This window comes from Thunnus thynnus, chromosome 7 (genome assembly GCF_963924715.1).
Source record: "Thunnus thynnus chromosome 7, fThuThy2.1, whole genome shotgun sequence".
NCBI lineage: Eukaryota > Metazoa > Chordata > Actinopteri > Scombriformes > Scombridae > Thunnus > Thunnus thynnus.
Genome location: NC_089523.1, coordinates 21,970,444 through 21,988,210, shown reverse-complemented (window position 1 = coordinate 21,988,210; position 17,767 = coordinate 21,970,444). Strand labels below are relative to the sequence as shown.

General features: G+C 41.9%; 1 protein-coding gene across 1 annotated transcript; it reads right to left on the bottom strand.

Annotated features, from left to right (window-relative positions):
- Positions 1-8,668: 8,668 nt before the first annotated feature.
- On the bottom strand, positions 8,669-13,397 carry LOC137186213 (extracellular calcium-sensing receptor-like). Its single transcript, XM_067594950.1, has 9 exons — positions 13,273-13,397; positions 12,881-13,175; positions 12,563-12,649; positions 12,054-12,323; positions 11,401-11,607; positions 11,029-11,304; positions 10,408-10,635; positions 10,187-10,310; positions 8,669-9,693 (listed from the first exon to the last, which is right to left on the bottom strand). The coding sequence occupies exons 1-9, from the start codon at positions 13,380-13,382 to the stop codon at positions 8,780-8,782; spliced, it is 2,511 nt and encodes an 836-aa protein (XP_067451051.1). The 5' UTR covers positions 13,383-13,397; the 3' UTR covers positions 8,669-8,779.
- Positions 13,398-17,767: the final 4,370 nt, after the last annotated feature.

The following is a 17,767-nucleotide window of genomic DNA, read 5'->3' as shown; positions in this document are numbered from 1 at the left end:
AACGAGTAAAACGGTTCAGATACATCCTGGTGGTAATCGACAGATTCAGCAGATGGATAGAAGCGATCCCAACGAAAGGTCCAGACTGTAGATCTGTAGCTAAGTTCTTGTGCAAAGAGGTTTTTCCGAGATTTGGAATACCAGACACTATCAGTTCTGATAATGGGCCGTCATTTGTAGCAGAGACACTCAAAATAGCCTTAAAGATGTTAGGGATCAAACAAAAGTTTGGGTGTGTGTATCATCCACAGTCTCAGGGGGCTGTGGAAAGGGCGAATGGTACCTTAAAGACGAAGCTTAGGAAAATTATGGCAGATAGCCAGTACAAGGTTAACTGGGTGGATGCTTTGCCATTGGCATTAATGTCTATGCGAACACAAGCTAACAGACTAACGCATCTAACACCGCATGAAGCGCTTACAGGGAGACCGATGCCGGTTCCCTATCGTAGGGGGCCCTATGAAGGGCCACCCCTTGAACAATGTGAAAGAGAATTAACATGTTATTTGCAACATCTAACTCAAATACACAAGGTTGTGTTTCAACAGATAAAAACTGTGGCTGAGAGCAAGGACGTGGAAATCCCAGAACAACTGAGGACAGTCGAGCCTGGTGATTGGGTCTACGTGAAAGTGTTCAAACGAAAGTGGGATCAGCCAAGGCGAGAAGGACCGTTTAAGGTGATCCTAGCCACACCAACTGCACTAAAAGTAGAGGGTAAGAGATTTTGGTTTCATCTCAACCATTGCTGCAAAGCACGAAGCCGACAGGAACCAGAAAGGGACGGCAACGCCTCCCAACTGCAAGATAGACAACAGCACCGACAGGAACCAGAAAGGGACGGCAACGCCTCCCAACTGGAAGATAGACAGCAGCACCGACAAGAACCAGAACGGGACGGCAACGCCTCCCGGCAAGAGGAGAGACAGCAGTGCGGGCCTCAAGGAGAAAGAAAATCACAAAGAATAGCTGCTAGATGTAGAGAGTCAGTAAGCAGTGGGAGGAGAGACAGTTAGAGGGTCAACAAGTGGTGAGCCACAGAGTAGTAGCTCAACCCTAGTCAGACAGAGTCATGAGGATCCAACAGAAGTCAGGGAAACGTCAGGTGTCTCATCAGGAGAGGAAATATCAGCCGGAGCCATTCCCATTGAACGTAACCCACAGAGTCATTATAATTGGAAGAAAAAAGCATGAAAGACGTCCAGGGAGTGACAGACGGAAAGCATTGCTACTAGTGATTTTGGGGATGGGTTTAATACTCACTAGGTATAGTAGCACAGAAAGAGTGTCAAAAGAAGAGCAGTTGGAAGAGTGCGCCCTAGCCACAGGCCTAGTAGCAGCATTAGAGGGAAAGATAAGGAAGGAAGAGGTAATTGCACTCACATACATAAGATCAGCCCAGTACAATCAAACCCTAACATTAGGACCTGGAGACGTGAAAATAGACACATATGCAGTCCACAAACAATGCCTGGCAGAGGGGATAGTACAAATACGGGTGCAATGCTATTACAATCAGTGTATGAACATAAGGTCCAAACGCATAATGAATGCCGAAGAAGCGATCAAATTGACTCGGGTGTATGTGAACGATCGTAAAGTCAGAAGCCTGCAGGAAACAGTGCACCAAAGTGATGAAGAGGAGGTATTAGGATGGGAGAGCAATTTGTTTTATCAATTGGTAAAATATTCTGCTAGACAGGTCAGCCAACGCGCTTGTATTACATGCTATAACTCAAAAAGACTGCCAGAAATAAAACCAATTCCAGGGATAAAAGAAGAAACATGTTCAAATAAATCCACTTGCTTTGCTTACTGTGCAGCGGTAATGGCAAGTTGGGAGAGTATAACAAATATGAATTGGACAAAAAATACATCTATATGCCCTCAACGAGTAGATAATGAACTAAACACCTGGACACCGTCCTTAACTAAAATAACTAAAAAGATAAAACATCCCTTCTGTATAACGAGGGGACAAGAAATGAAAAAGAAAATGGCAGCGCTCAATGGTAAGCTGCAGCAACAAACTGAAGAGGTAGCATTAAAACTAAAGGGGACAACGATGAATAATCTTAGCGACTTGGGAATAGTGCTAAGTGTAGAATCAGAAGATGGTCTACGGCTAGATTATAGGTGGCTGCGAATGCCAGAACGGGGAAGATTTAAACACCTACCAAGCAGCCTGCCTTACTTTATATATAGTACTACAAACACTGCAGCAATACAATGTGAACAAGTTATAATAGATCAAGGGCTGCCACTGATTGTTATGAACAATAATAGGTACTACAGTCAGCACCTCTTACCATCCTTAGACAACGGCACAAGACCACTAGCAGATATATTTTGGCTGTGTGACGACAACCAGCAAGTAAAAGTAACGTTACCTAAAAAATGGACAGGGATATGTGCGCCAGTTATGGTAACAGGACAAGTTACGGTAATTAGTGAGCAGGTAATAAAAAATAGAACAACCAAAAGAAGTAGGCGGACAGCTCAGACTCCATGGAAATTGGATGATAACATATATATAGCATGGAACCAGGAGCCCATTGGAGTACCAAAAGATCATCAGGCGGTGGGGGAGGACTGGATAAAATCAGGACAAGGAACAGGATGGATACCCATAGTGGGAACAATGATAAATTCGCAATATATCGTTCGCAATAGTCGATGGGTGAACTATTTATGGTATAATCAACAGCGCTTCATAAATTGGACCTTATCAGCTTTGGAAGGTGTAAACCTCCAGTTACATACTACTACTACAATGACCTTACAGAACAGATTTGCAATTGACAAAATAATGGCTGAAGAACATGGAGTCTGTAGTTATTTTGGAGACGAGTGTTGTACAGTGATACCGACAGTGACAGGAAAAGATGGCAATTTAACAAAATTATTGAATAAAATAAAAACCCTCAGAGATGAACATGTGACAAATTCTAACTGGAATACCAAGTCTCAAGCGCTATCCCAGCTTTGGGACTGGCTAGGCAATCTATCCTGGAAAAAGATCCTACAGGTGGTGGGAATGCTCATGGGGGGCTTCTTGTTAATAGTAGCCATCATCATGTGTTGTATATTACCCATAATTTCAGCAATGGTCAACAAAGCCACAAAAATGCTTCCCGGACAGTTCCCCCTACAAATACAGGGGCACGTGACTCTAGAGACAGGATTAGGCAACTGGCATGACGATGAGATGCAGGACAGTCAGACAATGTTTAAGTAATTATGAAGCGCAGACAGCGAAGAGGAAAACCAAAGTCTCAACGATCACACGAATATCATAAAGACCTACAGAACTTCCTGAACCAACTACCTTTTGGGCCTGTCCCAGTGATGCAGTCTAAAACCCACCTCCATCAGACAAGTCAAAGCGTACATTCAAAAGATTTCCCATTGCCCGTATCCCCTCACAATATATACATATGGTCCATAAAGTCTAATGCATGGAAAATTCAATCCTATCAAATGGAGCAAGGCATTGTAGTGGACTGTGCTAAAATCTCATTAACTTATGAATACGATTTAGTAACAGCAGGATATAATCAAGCAACAGCAAGATATTACGGCTATCCTGATTTTCCCTACTTTCCCCTTACCACTAAATATACAGTCAACATGATCACTATATTCTATGGAGAAGATATATTGTTTAGCACTCACATGTTCCTACAAAGATATGGTAAGGCAGGACTAGAACGACTATCAACTAGATACGAGCAGAAGTATAAAAGAATGCTTGAGTTATGGCAGCTTGACAGGGAGATGGATGCTGAAGCAGAGGAGGAAAGGGAGTAATAGCTGGCAGAAGTCTGTGTCAATCCTCATTATGTGATGTTCCACCCTAGATAGACATGGCTGAACAGTGGCTGTACTATTACGGCATGGATGGGCATTCCAATGCTGATTACCAGGATGGCCTACACATGCCAACAGGACCAACACCAGGGGGAAATGCAGCTCCAGGTTGGGCCAATGTGTATACCTGGACATTCCAGCCATCATCAACAGGACCTGCCTGGACTGAGAGCCGGCCACCTCAACCCTCTACAACATTCCAGCCATCATCAACAGGACCTGCCTGGACTGAGAGCCGGCCACCTCAACCCTCTACATCATTCCAGCCATCATCAACAGGACCTGCCTGGACTGAGAGCCGGCCACCTCAACCCTCTACATCATTCCAGCCATCATCAACAGGACCTGCCTGGACTGAGAGCCGACCACCTCAACCTTCCACATCATACGAGCCACCTTCGACAGGACCCATCAGGACTGAGAGTAGACCACCACCACCCTACAAGCCACCATCAACTTCATGGCTCTTGAGGAACAGGGCCTGCCAGGAACAGCAGTTCCTGCCATCGGAACCCACGCAGTACTTAGGCACGGAATCAGAAGGCATCAAAGGGGGGAAGAGCGTCAGCTCTACTATTAAACGAGAAATTAATAACAACCCAGTGGTGACTAACCTGCCACCCGTTCCACCCTCCCTGCAGAAAGGACCAAAACCTAGCCCAACTGACTCATTGGCGGAATTGAAGCCAGCACCAGTACCTCTTACCACCCCAATATCCCCAAAACCATTATCACCCCAGAACAAAGCTAAGAGCATGCCTGCTACCCCCATTCTACGACAGTTGCTCGAGACCCCTATAACCCAGCAATGTCCACCTGTCAGCTATGTACCGCGAAGAGCCCCTACTCGAAGAGAGGTGGGGGCTATGCCAGCATGGCAATACAGGGCCCTTGTGAACTCCAGCCAGACTCCGGAAGAAGCCACACAATTACGTCAAATACGGAAGACGGAAAAGTCCCGTCTTTTCCAGGAGCACACTCGCCTCTCACACAGACAACTGAAAGAAGAACAACGTCGGTGGATCATAGAAAAGTCTCGCTTGACAGCTGAACAAGAGGAAGCGAGACAGAAATGGACCTCGGAAAGGAACCAACTAAAAAGGGAGGTGACAGGCCTCCTGTGCACCAACAGAGATCTCAAGCGAAAAAACAGAGAACTTACTAACAGGAACAAGGACCTGGAGAATCACCTAGCTATGGCGGAGAGTCGCTGTGCCTTGGGATTGGGAGAATTGAGAGTCCATCACCAATCTCCATGCGACGGGCCCTCACTGTCTCCTACCACCCCATGTGGATCCTCCACCTCTTCTACTCAAAGTCCCGACTATGGCAGAGCAATTCGCTTTCCATAACTGACCATAGCACCACCCATCACATTGTCTACGCTGCCAGTGACATTTTGCCTCTGTGACTGTCGATGTGTAAAATGAAGTACTAATGTGAAAATAACCCACAGTACAGGAAAAAATCCCTCTTGTTCTGTTTATGCTCCTCTACAGACCCTGCCGAACGAAGCCGTATAAGACGGATAAAAATTGGAACCCAAATGGCTGTGCTGCGTCTCCTGCTATTATCCACTTTGCTGATGAAGGTCGGGGGAAACCATATTATAACACACGGAGATACAACAGCTGAGTATGGCGGAGACGCCTTCTACGGATGTACACTACAAAACACTGCAGATGTGCTCCAGGTCACATGGCAAAAACTGTCTGAAGATGGTTCCCTAGAGAACTTGGCCACCTACAGTAAGGAACATGGGCCTCACGTAAATAATCCCCATCAAAGGACATTGACTCTTGCCCACTCATCTCATCGCTCCTCATCCATTGCACTGAGCAACATTACATGGACTGATGAGGGCTGTTATATTTGTTCTTTCAATATCTATCCAAATGAATCCCAAAGACAGCAGATTTGTCTTTCAGTACAAGGACTGTCCAGAATACGAACTGATGCCAAAGTGCTTGATAGCACCCCTACAAAAGGACTTGTGAGGATTATGTTCAGTTGCTCAGCTACAGGCAAGCCTCCCCCGGAAATCCAATGGCTTTTCTTTCCCCTGGTAAAAGCCAGTAATGATACTGCAGTCACAACATTGATGAATACAGACCACACGTACACGAGCAAAGGCAATCTCACCTTGACAGTTTCTGTTGACTACGACGAAGATGTGTATTGTCTAGTAACATGGGGAAAGGAAGGTCGGAAAGCCCAAAAGATTTTACTTTCTCTAACAACAGGACACGCCTCAAACACGACGATTGCCTCCCCCACGACATACAAGTCCATTGCTGCAGGAATGACCACTGTGGTCATACTATCCTTTCTGATTGTGCTGATATATCATCTCAAGAGAAATGATCTGACAGAACTATGTCGGCCCCAAATCCCTAACCTTGCAGAACGTGTTATGGTCACTCAGGCACCTACTTGTCCTCAGCAAACAGGACGACTGAGTACTAACCGTCAATCCCAATGGTCGTCTGCAACGGAACGCGATGTATTCGAACTCCTACCATTGCCATGAATATTGTCAGTGCTTGCCCATCCTTCTGCCCTTGACGGAATTGGTAAAAGAAATCCTGTATGTAATAGATGACGCAACGGCATCCATAAAGGCAATTGATAACAGAGCTAAAATGTATTTTAAGGGGCCTGTGGGCTCAGATGTAACGTAGAGTAGTGTGTGAATTAAGCTTGCTATTACTTTAGGTCACTAGACCAAAAAAACAGCATATTCTGCAATTTTGAGTAACCTTAAGTTACCTGTGTTATGATAACATGTACGGATTTCAATCAATAAATAAGTGTGCTTGATTGCATATAGTGATTAGTTATAATATATGACATTTAGCTGCTAATGATAAATCTAACATAGTCCCACACTTAACTAACTACTGTATTGTTTAATGATTGTTTTTGATTTGTTTTCTTGCCACCTAAGACTACTACTTATGATGCGAAAGCTAAATGAATATGCCTGAACCCCTATGACTTAGATGTATTAGTCACCCATTCCCCATATTACGGGATCCCTGTTATTAAGATATGACATGGTCTGTGAACCTAAATACAATGTACATAAATATCGATTGGCAACGGGACCTTATCATCCCCAAGCATTATCGATGGGACTTTCAGTCCCAAAGGGGGGAAATGTGGTGTAGATTCATTAAAAGTCATTGGAGTGCTTAAAGACAATATTAAGCTATGCAGATTGATTTTACAAGATTATAAGCAATAAGGGCTAGTGGGATACAATTTGTATTGGTGTAGTTATAACCTCATAAACCATATTTAATCACACTGTACGTATAGAGGCACGGTAGACTAATCACAATCATATACTGGACAAATTTGAGTGTGTTTGTATTACATGTCATGTTGCTTGGGTATGCATTAAAGTCTTCACCTTTTAGAAAAATTCCCTCTGAAAGAGATCAGGAAATAGGGGTGTAAAATGACTAAAAATGACTTATAAAATAAGAGGCCAGAAGACAACTGGACAATAATGGTGTAAAGTGATTCCCAATATATATATATAAAAATTGGACACAATCAGGAAGAATTATGTGGGCCAGGATATGCCCACAAACAGCTCAAAACATGGTCTGAAGAGTTTTTGCCAACAACGGGTGACGAGGAAAAAGTAACATAATAATTGGTCAAAAATTAGGGGGGTGGATGATAAAGGTGTGACCTAAACAGACCCAGGGACATAAAAACAGATGCCCCGAGGGAAAACCTTCGGAGCGATTTGGTTCTTTGTAAAAAGTGCTATTTTGCTCTCCTTTTCTTGCCGGCAATAAAAGAACACTGCTGTTTGGACCTCTGACTCCCTTTTTTTATCAAGAGAGAGTTTTTTTGCTCTGATACACTTTTCTGCAACAATTCGACACAACAAAGGCAAATCTCAATTTTCGTGTTTAGGTTCACACTCTTCCCTATGGCCACAAGCTATGGTCATAGTCATAGATAGCAATAATAAAGAATCTAACTCCTGGATAATGAGACATGTATCAATGTTGAAGGTTATTAGGTAATGCTGAGGAATTATAAAGTGCAGCTTTTATTTTTTACTCTGTCTTAGCTAGACCATATTGTGTTCATTTTCATGTAGAAAGAAAAAAAAAATAGCATATAATAATTGATCTAATGGTAGCCTAAATATTCTGGACTTTGATATATTTAATCAAATTATAAAATCTAAATTGAAATCTAATCTAAAAAGATCTTAAAAAATCCAAATAGCTAAGTAAATCGGGTCAACTATCTTATCTTAAAAAATAGATAGGTAGCTTCTTTTTACAGTGTTCTTATGTAGTTTGAATACTCCCAATTAAACTTAAAATAAAATAGGCCTAAAAGAAGCAGAATAGTGAATGTTGGACTTACATTAGTCATGTGGACAGAAATACAAATAGATGTGAAGGCAATTGTTTGCTGACACATTCATCATAACAACTGTATAAATTAATATGTCAGCAGTGATGTGTTTTCAACTTGTTCTGCTGCGATCAAGTGTCAAAAAAAGATTTTCAGCTTAAATGAATAAAAAATAATTCCTTAAATACTACAACAGTCAAAAAATAGATTATTATTTTCCATTACTGAGGGTGTAAAAGTTTAAGTGAATTGTATGACTTATTCATTCACAAATAATTTATTTTATTTATTGTTTCTTTTTTTCATATTTAAAATCCGAGGGAATGTAATCAGGCAAAAAGAAATGCAACAACAATGGAAACTCAGTTTTTGATTAATGTTTATTTACATCTTCTAATTTCTTCTGGCATTATTCCTCCTAAGTAAGGTCTTAAGGTAAAAAAGGAAGTTACTTTTTGTCTTGTCTTTTTCATGAGCAGATCACAGTTGGAATTGAATTGATATTTGCGAGAGTTACTTCTTATGTCTTGGTGGTACCTCGACCCATGAGTGCTTTCTTTGTGTTTCTCTCTGGTCTCAACAGGATTATGTAACATTTGGGTCCGAACAATGCCACTAAGAGACCAAAACTGGAGGCCAGGATGGCAAATACCTCCACTGCATCTGCGTATCTGCCTGGGGAGTTGATATAAGCGGGGACAAAGGCCACCCACACAGCACAGAATATCAGCATGCTGAAAGTGATGAGTTTGGCCTCATTGAAGTTGTCTGGAAGATTCCTTGCCAGAAATGCTAGCAGGAAGCTAAGGATTGCCAGTATGCCAATATAACCAAGTAACACTGCAAACCAAATTGTAGACCCGACTACACACTCATACACTATCTTGTCATTGTGATATTGATTGTTTTTATGAGGAGTTGGTGAGGAAGTTACAAGCCAAGCAGTGCAGATTGCTGCTTGGACAGATGTAAGAACCAGAACTGTCCCTCTCTGCTGCACAGCACCAAACCATTTCAGACTGGCTCCACCTCCTGGTCTAGAGACCTTGAAAACAGCCACAACAACCATTGTTTTAACCAGGATGCATGAGACACAAAGAACAAAGCTGATCCCAAATGCTGCATGTCTCAGTTGGCATGTCCATAGTCTGGGACGGCCGATGAACAGCAGTGAACACAGAAAACATAGTTTAAGTGAGATTAGGAGCAGGAAACTCAGTTCTGAATTGTTGGCGCGTACCATAGGTGTGCTGCGATGATAGATGAAGATCGCCAGGACAAAAGCACAGATAAATGTGCCCAGCAATGAAGCTGTTGTCAAACAGATACCCAGGGGCTCATGGTAGGAGAGGAACTCTGTTTTCTTAGGAACACAGTGGTCACGCTGGGGGCTGGACCAGAAATCCTCCGGACAACTTTTGCACTCCATGGAATCTATGAGAAAGGGGAAGATTATCGTTATTACTGCATTTTTTTATGTACCTTTTTTTATACTTTTCTCACAGTTTTGCATGGCCAATTTTCCAATTTTTGTGGCCCTTGTCACTACTAACTTCTACTCCCAGCCTGGGGAGTAGAAGTTAGTAGAGTTTTATGGACAGATGGGCATAATATAGACAGATAGGCATAATAAACATATTATGTTCATATTATATAACATATTATGTTAAGTTCATGCATATTCCCTCCACACAGCCACCCTGACAACAATAGTTGTTGCTTGTGCAGCAACAATGACATTGTCTATCCCAACCGTGAACACTGACAGTTATGTTTCATGGCACATTGATGACAGGAATTGTACTTGGGATTCTGAAGCAGTGGACATTTGCTTTTTCACCTACACCACCTGGGTGCCTAAGGGGAAGATTAAGGGATGCAATTCATAATCCATGATATATCACATAGGTTTATAAAGGATACCAACCTGTTTCATTGCTGAACTTTCCCTCAGAACAAGGGATGCAGTCAAAACAGCACACAGGCTGCCCCTTCTTTCTGGCATTGCGGGTACCCGGGGGGCAGCTCTCACTGCAAACTGACCTGGGTGGCTAAAGGGGATAAGAGTTCTGCTGCTATTATTCTACACCATTTGATGCTGTTATTGTATGCATTACTATGGCAGAAACAACAATAAACAGAAGTAACCTGTTTGGAGTCAAAGTTCCAGTAGATTCTGTCCTCATCCAGTTTGAGCTCTTCACCTTTGAAGGCTGACTTCTTAACCACACCCACACTCTGAATTTTTGTTCGTCCATCAGGGAGCCACAGCCAATTCATGATATCATAGATTGGTAAGGCATCACCATTCTCATCAAATGACACTTGATCACCAAATGATGTGGTAAAGTTGACCTTTTCCAAGTAATACATAAGCTGTGGCAGGATCAGATAAATAAACAACACATAAATAGTGTGAAAGGGGGGACTCCATCAGAAAAAAGTACTGTTCTTGATTGTACATATGCTTTCAGAGGTTCTGTTTGACAGGTTTGCTGGAATTAGTCATACTAACGTTTAAATGCGGTGTACTAAAACATTGATATATGGGCTCTTGTTATTCTTTTCTCTTGTGGCTTCTATGATTAAAGGTTTGTCTTCTACTCTGAGAAAACCAGGAGTTCAAAACCAAGCTACTGATGTAATCATTAAAAATGTCTTTGCCCAAACATATTTTCTAATGGAAATCTATTACAGTAAGTACAGTAACCCAAGGTGTAGCAGCTCTTTTTAAAACATAAACAGGTTGAATGTAAATTGATATCACACCTGCCATGGCTCCAGTCTTTGTAGAGTGGCACAGCTGCGCCCGCTGAAAGGCCCTCTGCCTGGCACACACTGCAGCATGTCGTCAAGGGCATATGCTAGAGCATACACTGCCTTGTAAATATTGTACTCAGGTCTGAGGTTGGATACATCCAAAAACTCAGTCTCCACATTCTCTAGGTCCTCATCTCCAGTGCATAGTGCTCCCCCAGCTTCCACCCAATCTGCTGGAGGTGGTGCAAATCTACACAGAAATGTATGTTCCCAAAACTGCCTCACCTGAAATGTATGTAATGTACAACAAAATGTTAACATTTTATTAACAGAACATTTTATTATTGGAATACAGATCTGATTGCAAGGTTAAACTCTCACCATGTTATTTCCATTGCTGTTGTTGTGGTGTAGCTCAGGACGTATTGTTAATAGGAAATCCCTGAGGCCTGGTATTTCTCCTCTTCGAATGGCAATTCCCAATGTGCCACCCAGGTACGGCATGAGGTGGGGTGTCTGCAGCACAGCAGCTGCTGTCCAGGCTTCACTGGCGAGCCACTGCAGGCCTGTTACATTCTGCTTTACCACCTGTGTATTGTATTATATTAAATACATATCAATTACATATTATTTATTTAAAATATGGAACCAAAACTATAAAGCTCATGCCAACGTAATTAAATTATTAAGAGATAAGTCATAGATTTAAAGTGGGGTGTGCACTCAAATCTATGGTCAGAAACAGCTGAGTTACAGTTAATATTGCTAGATAACATATAGAACAGCTTATTTCAGGATACAGGTCTTGATACCATGAGCATAAATGTCATATCATTTTGAATTTTTTGTAAGGAAGTTTAGGAATAATTCATAAGTGTGTTACACCAGCTCTTAAGATGCAATTCCAATAATCAATTAATAATCAATAAGCACTGCTTTTCATACAAAGGGAAGTTCGGTGTTATTACATTTGAACAAGTCATCATTGTTTAACTTATGATGAAGTCAGGAGATAGAGAGATCTGAATCCCCACCTCTTCCATTAGTTGAATCATATGGATCTGATGTGCAAACACGATGACCACACGAGCTGTGGATTTCTTCATCACTTCCACAATCCTCCTAAGTTCAGCTGGGTTGTCACCCCAGGGCAAAATCTCCAAGTAGGCCAGACAACTCCCACCAGACTCAGCAAGGTCAGATTGAAAGGATCGGGCAACATGGAGTCCATAGTCATCATCACTGACCAGCAGACCTGCCCAGGTCCAGCTGAAGCGCTTTAGAATCTGAATCATAGCTCGCACCTATTTGAATACAGAGAGGAGGGATTAATGTATAGTCTGGAATATTCTTTTGGTGAGAGTTGATTGATGTCATTATGCTGTTTCATCTAAATGCATATAGTTTTATCAATGGTGCACAAATCAAATACAGTACTTTTCTGCATAAGACAAAAAATTAGTTTTGTTGGAGGGTGGCATATTTTGAAGCCCACTATACTTCTTGTGAAACATATTTTGCATTTGTTATTTTACAGTTTCACCTGGAATGCATCACTTGGGATTGTTCTAAAGAAGGAGGGGAACCGTTGCCGATCACTCAGGCAGGAACATGTGGCAAAATAACTCACCTACAGTATAAAGAATAATAATAATGCAAACAGGTTATGTGTTACATTCAAATGATTTTACCCTATCATTTTAGTATCAAACATAAAACAATCACTGCTTACCAAATAAAGGCTTGTTGGAGAAGCAGATTCAATAAATCTGTAAAAAAGCATCATGTGTGGATGCTTTTCCTATACTATCATTCTAAATTACAGCACATCAAAAGTACAGATTGAAGAAAGGAAACTTACAATGGGCAATTTGAATAAACCTATCACATCAGAGGTGGCGATAGAAAATGTTGAAAAAGAATCACCCACAATCCCCAGTACTGGAGGGGTCCCAAAACAGGTCTCCTGAAGCAGAAACTGCTCCTCTCGACCACTGGCCAGTGACAAAGCAGCGCTGAATCCAATTACAAGTGTTGCACAGTTGTCATAAAGACTGTATCCTAGAGTCACATTAGGTAGCAGGTTGGAGTTTCTGTTGATCTCATCAATAGCAAAGGCCATGGTCATAGCATGCCTGAACCCGGGAGGGTCAAACCTAACATAAAATGTCACAATCACTACTAAAAAATAATATACACAATACATCAATCTGCACAGATTTATGCTGTCTGCTGCATATGTGTGAGACTTACCCTTGACAGGTGAGCTGATGTGGCTCTGAGGTAAATGTCAGCTCAGGGAAGACAGAGGTGTAGTGGACTTCAAACAGCCCACCCAGAATCACATCACCAGGCTTGTGCATCCCATTAAGATAAAACTGTCTCCTTAATTTACAAGATGAGAAAAGAGAGGAAGATTCTGTAAAGAAACAGGGGTAAGACAATAAAATCAAGATCAGGTAGAGATACAACAGCAAAAATACATTAGGAAATGCCCCCATAACTGCCCTCCTCCTTTCACCCCTCTTTCTTATCTTCATGCAAGGTTACTTAATTTTATATGAAGAGTCATGTGATCTCCTTTTGTGATTTTTGTCATAACATCACACCACCCATCAGGGCGTGGACGGTAGTTTGGGGGCAGGGCATACAAATGAAATTAGTTGTACTGACACAGAATGTCATGATTACATCACTTAAGCATGGTTTGACATACAGTATGCTCAAAAATAAAGAATGACGTTATGAAAAGACTGATAAATAGTGTTTTACCTCAGCCACACATTGGAGAAAAAAAACTTATGAAAGTAGAGATACACAAGAAAAAAGCAATACAGTAGCATAAGATAATGTTAAAACTATGATTAGATTCTGATCAGACAGAGCGCTTTTTCTAGGTTGCATAAGGTTACGCACACCGTACTGCCATTTTCATTGAAGCCTACAATTTAAAAAAAGAACAGCTTGCTGTGTCTTTTTATTGTTGCTACGCAATCACCAAATCACCTGTCTTTAGCTTAACCTTTAGTGAGTAAACTCACTCCAGGACTGCTGTTTTCTGTTCAGATCATGGTAACTAGGGTTGGTAAAGTCATATAGCTCTGGGTATCCAGCAACAGCCACCCCTAGTTTGTCCTCCATGACTGTTATCTCCACTTGTTGTCTTCACCACCAAAGAAGGCCTGCCTCTCAAGTCTATCAATTGGACAATGGGACAAAATGCAAATGATGCAATGAAAATGAAGCGATGCAAATGAAATGCGTTCAGAGAGCTCCTGCAAAAATGCAAGGCGTACAGTGGAAAAACGCAAGGTGTGCAGCAACGCAAAAGCAGCAAGCAAAAAACTTCACTCACATCAACAGTTACAAAAGCTGCCCCAACTTGCTAATAAACACTCTGTCTGATCAGGGCTTTACTGTGTGTGCAGGGAAGTAGTCATTTTTACTCACCATAATAAGCCTTAATGCAGAGTGGTAAATAGAATCTAATAAAGGGCTAAAGTAAAGTTATAGATGCAGTGATATGAATTACATATACATGAATACATGAATTACATATAACTGCCAATAATAGTACAGTACTGTAGTGTAATGTACAAAGGTAAATTAACAGCTAAATGAACATCGCAATATGTTGGGTAATTCCAGCAAGATGTTTTAAGAACATACTTATGACAGTATAATTGATAATACAATAAATCTTGAGGAGTGGTTGTGTATCAAGCTCTGTCGACGCTGCATTGATACATCATCAATAATCTTAGATATGTATAGAGAGATACTAACCAAAAATGACCCTTAAATCATGACGCCCAGCTTTTATCACCCCGAGTAAACTTGATATCAGGTGAAGCTACATTAGGTGCTTTTGATACTAGCATATCTTGAGAAGCAACTTGAAAGATGCTACACTCCATCCTGCTCATCAGGCATCACAGCCTGGCAGCTCCATCAGAATGGAGGATCAGCCTTCCCCTGTATCCCATGAGGTCATCCTACACAAGGTGTGCAACCAAACAGCAATGTGGCTGGGCATTAACTAGCCTGCTTCACAGGATGGCAAGGGATAATAGGCAGATTTATATTGTGGAAAAAATTCTGTCCTTTCTAAACCACTCATACCTGCTGTCTCAGTGTGTAGGCAGGATGGTTAACATATTGGGTTAAACCATTTTTACCACAAAGGTCCTGTTTAGGACCCAGCAAAGTTATACAAACTGGCCCACAACCTAATGGGCAAGTGGGGCAGCAGTGTTCCAAACCACCTCAGCTGGCTTCTTTCAGTACAAAGGAGCAGTGCCTCTAGTCCGAGCTCCCTCCCAATGTACGAATTCCTGATGGGCTGATGTCAGTTAGTGAGATGGGCTCCAACATCTCCGTCCCTCTGACCCTCAACACAGGAGCCCCTCAGGGATGTGTCCCGAGTCATCACCTCTACTCCCTTCACACACACGACTTTGTGGCTACAAACAGCTCCAACCTTGTGATTAAGTTTGCTGAGGACACAAAACTGATTGGCCTGACCACTGATGACAAGGAGACAGCCTACAGAGGAGAGGCAGTGCTGCCAGAAGAACAATCCCTCTCTCAACGTCGACAAGACCAAGGAGCTGATCGTGGACTACAGGAAGGAGAGAGGGCAGCTGGACCCCATCAACATCAATTGATCTGCTGTGGAGAGAGTCAGTGGCTTCCAGTTTCACATCACTGAGGACCTCACCTGGGACAAGCATGCCAGCCGTGTGGTGAAAAAAGGCACAGCAATGCCTCTTTGACCTCAGGCGGGTGAATAAGATCAGCATGGGGTCCAAGATTCTACAGGCTTTCTACAGAGACATCACCAAAAGTATCTTCACTGGATGTATCACCATCTGGTATGGTAACTGCACTGCATTCCACCGCAAAGCACTACAGAGGGTGGTGTGGTCAGCCCAGGACATCAGTGGATGAACAATGGACACTAATAGCCTGCAGCCGGCCTGATGTCACACACACATACATAAGCATGTATATTTGTACATACACATATACTATACACTTATAGATATTTATTCATATATTATAGGTAGGGCACGTGCACACCACACTTTACATACATACACTCATATGTTTTATATTCTTGTTGTTAATGCTCTTATCTATTACTATTGCTTTTGCTTTTATATATATATATTTTTTTTCCTTAATGCATTGTCGGGGAGCTGAAACTAAAGATTTTTATTCTCTTATACTTGTCTAATGAGATGTAAATATAAAGAACTTGAACTTGAACTTCAGCTCCTCACTCTATCTCTAAGGGTGTGACCAGACACCCTTCAAAGGGAACTCATTTCAGTTGCTTGTATCCTCATTCCTCTATCGAATTCTTTCAGTGATTACCGAAATTGCCCCTCTGAGAATTGCCACATTATTGTTGTGGAGGAGTTAATGTGTCACTGTGACCCTGGGAGCTGTGTTGTTGGGGGAATTAGCCCTTGCTAGAATCTCCCAAGGCAAGTTGGTTCCCCGGTGAGGGACCAGACTAAGAGTGATTCATAGACCTCAATGAAGCGGCATCTCTGGAATGCAGGAACCTCACCTGGAAGAGGGAGAGCAGGACACCCTCCTGGAGCAAAGTCTGGAAGGGGAGCTCGCCAGTGAACATCTAGTGCTAGTCATGGATTTGCCATTATGAACCATGTTTGAGCATAAGGTGGGTTCATGAGTGTACTTGATACCAGATATCGTCAGATCTACAGCCATATGTCTTGGACGCTTTGGTGAAGAGAGGAGCAGAATTGTCAACTGATCACCACCTTGTGGTGAGTTGGACCAGGTGTCAGCGGAGTCTGCTGGACAGAACTGGTAGTCCCAAACATGTAGTGAGAATGACTTGGAAACAGTGAAGGCCCCTTTCAGTGGGGTCTCCAACTCCCACCTCTGGAGGAATTTCTAATGAGGGGTTGGGAACATGGAATCTGAGTGGGCCATATTCAGTCAATCTGAGTTGCGGGTGTGGGGTGAGGAGTTTGGGGAGGCCATGGAGAGGGACTTTCAGTTGGCCTCAAAGAAGTTCAAGCAAACTGTCAGACAATTCAGGAAGGGGAAACAGCGCTAGCCTGTTTTCAGCAGGGGACTCAAGTATCTCAGGGCCCTCTTAATGAGTGAGCGTAAAATGGAGCATGAGGTCAACAGACAAATCAGTGTAGCATCAGCGTTAATATAGGTGCTGTACCAGACCATTGTGGTGAAGAAGGAACTGAGCTGGAAGGTAAATCTCAATTTATGGGTTTACATTCAATTATGCACCAATGGCCACAAGCTATGGCCACAGGCATAGATAGCAAAAAAAAGGAATCTAACTCCTGGATAATAATAATAATTTTTCACTCTGTCTCAGCTAGACCATATTGTGTTTATTTTCATATGGAAAGAAAAAACATAGCATATAATAATTGATCTAATGGTAGCCTAAATATTCTGGACTTTGATGTATTTAATTAAATTATAAAATCTAAATCTAATTTTAAAAAATCTTAAAAAATCCAAAACGCTAAGTAAATTGGTTCAACATCAGTGTCCTTATGTAGTTTGAATACTCCCAATAAAACTTAAAATAAAATACACCTAAAAAAGAGTGAATATTGGACTTACATTAGTCACATGGACAGAAATACAAATAGATGTGAAGGCAATGTTTTGCTGATACATTCACGATAACAACTGTATAAATTGATAATATGTCAGCAGTGATGTGTTTTCAACTTGT

Excerpts from the sequence above, each read along its gene's own strand:
- LOC137186213 (XM_067594950.1), bottom strand. The coding sequence starts at position 13,382 with ATGCACAAGCCTGGTGATGTGATTCTGGGTGGGCTGTTTGAAGTCCAC. Across the intron at positions 13,176-13,272 it reads CATCAGCTCACCTGTCAAGG|GTTTGACCCTCCCGGGTTCA; the intron begins GTAAGTCTCACA and ends ATTTTATGTTAG. Across the intron at positions 11,305-11,400 it reads ACAGCAATGGAAATAACATG|GTGAGGCAGTTTTGGGAACA; the intron begins GTGAGAGTTTAA and ends CATACATTTCAG.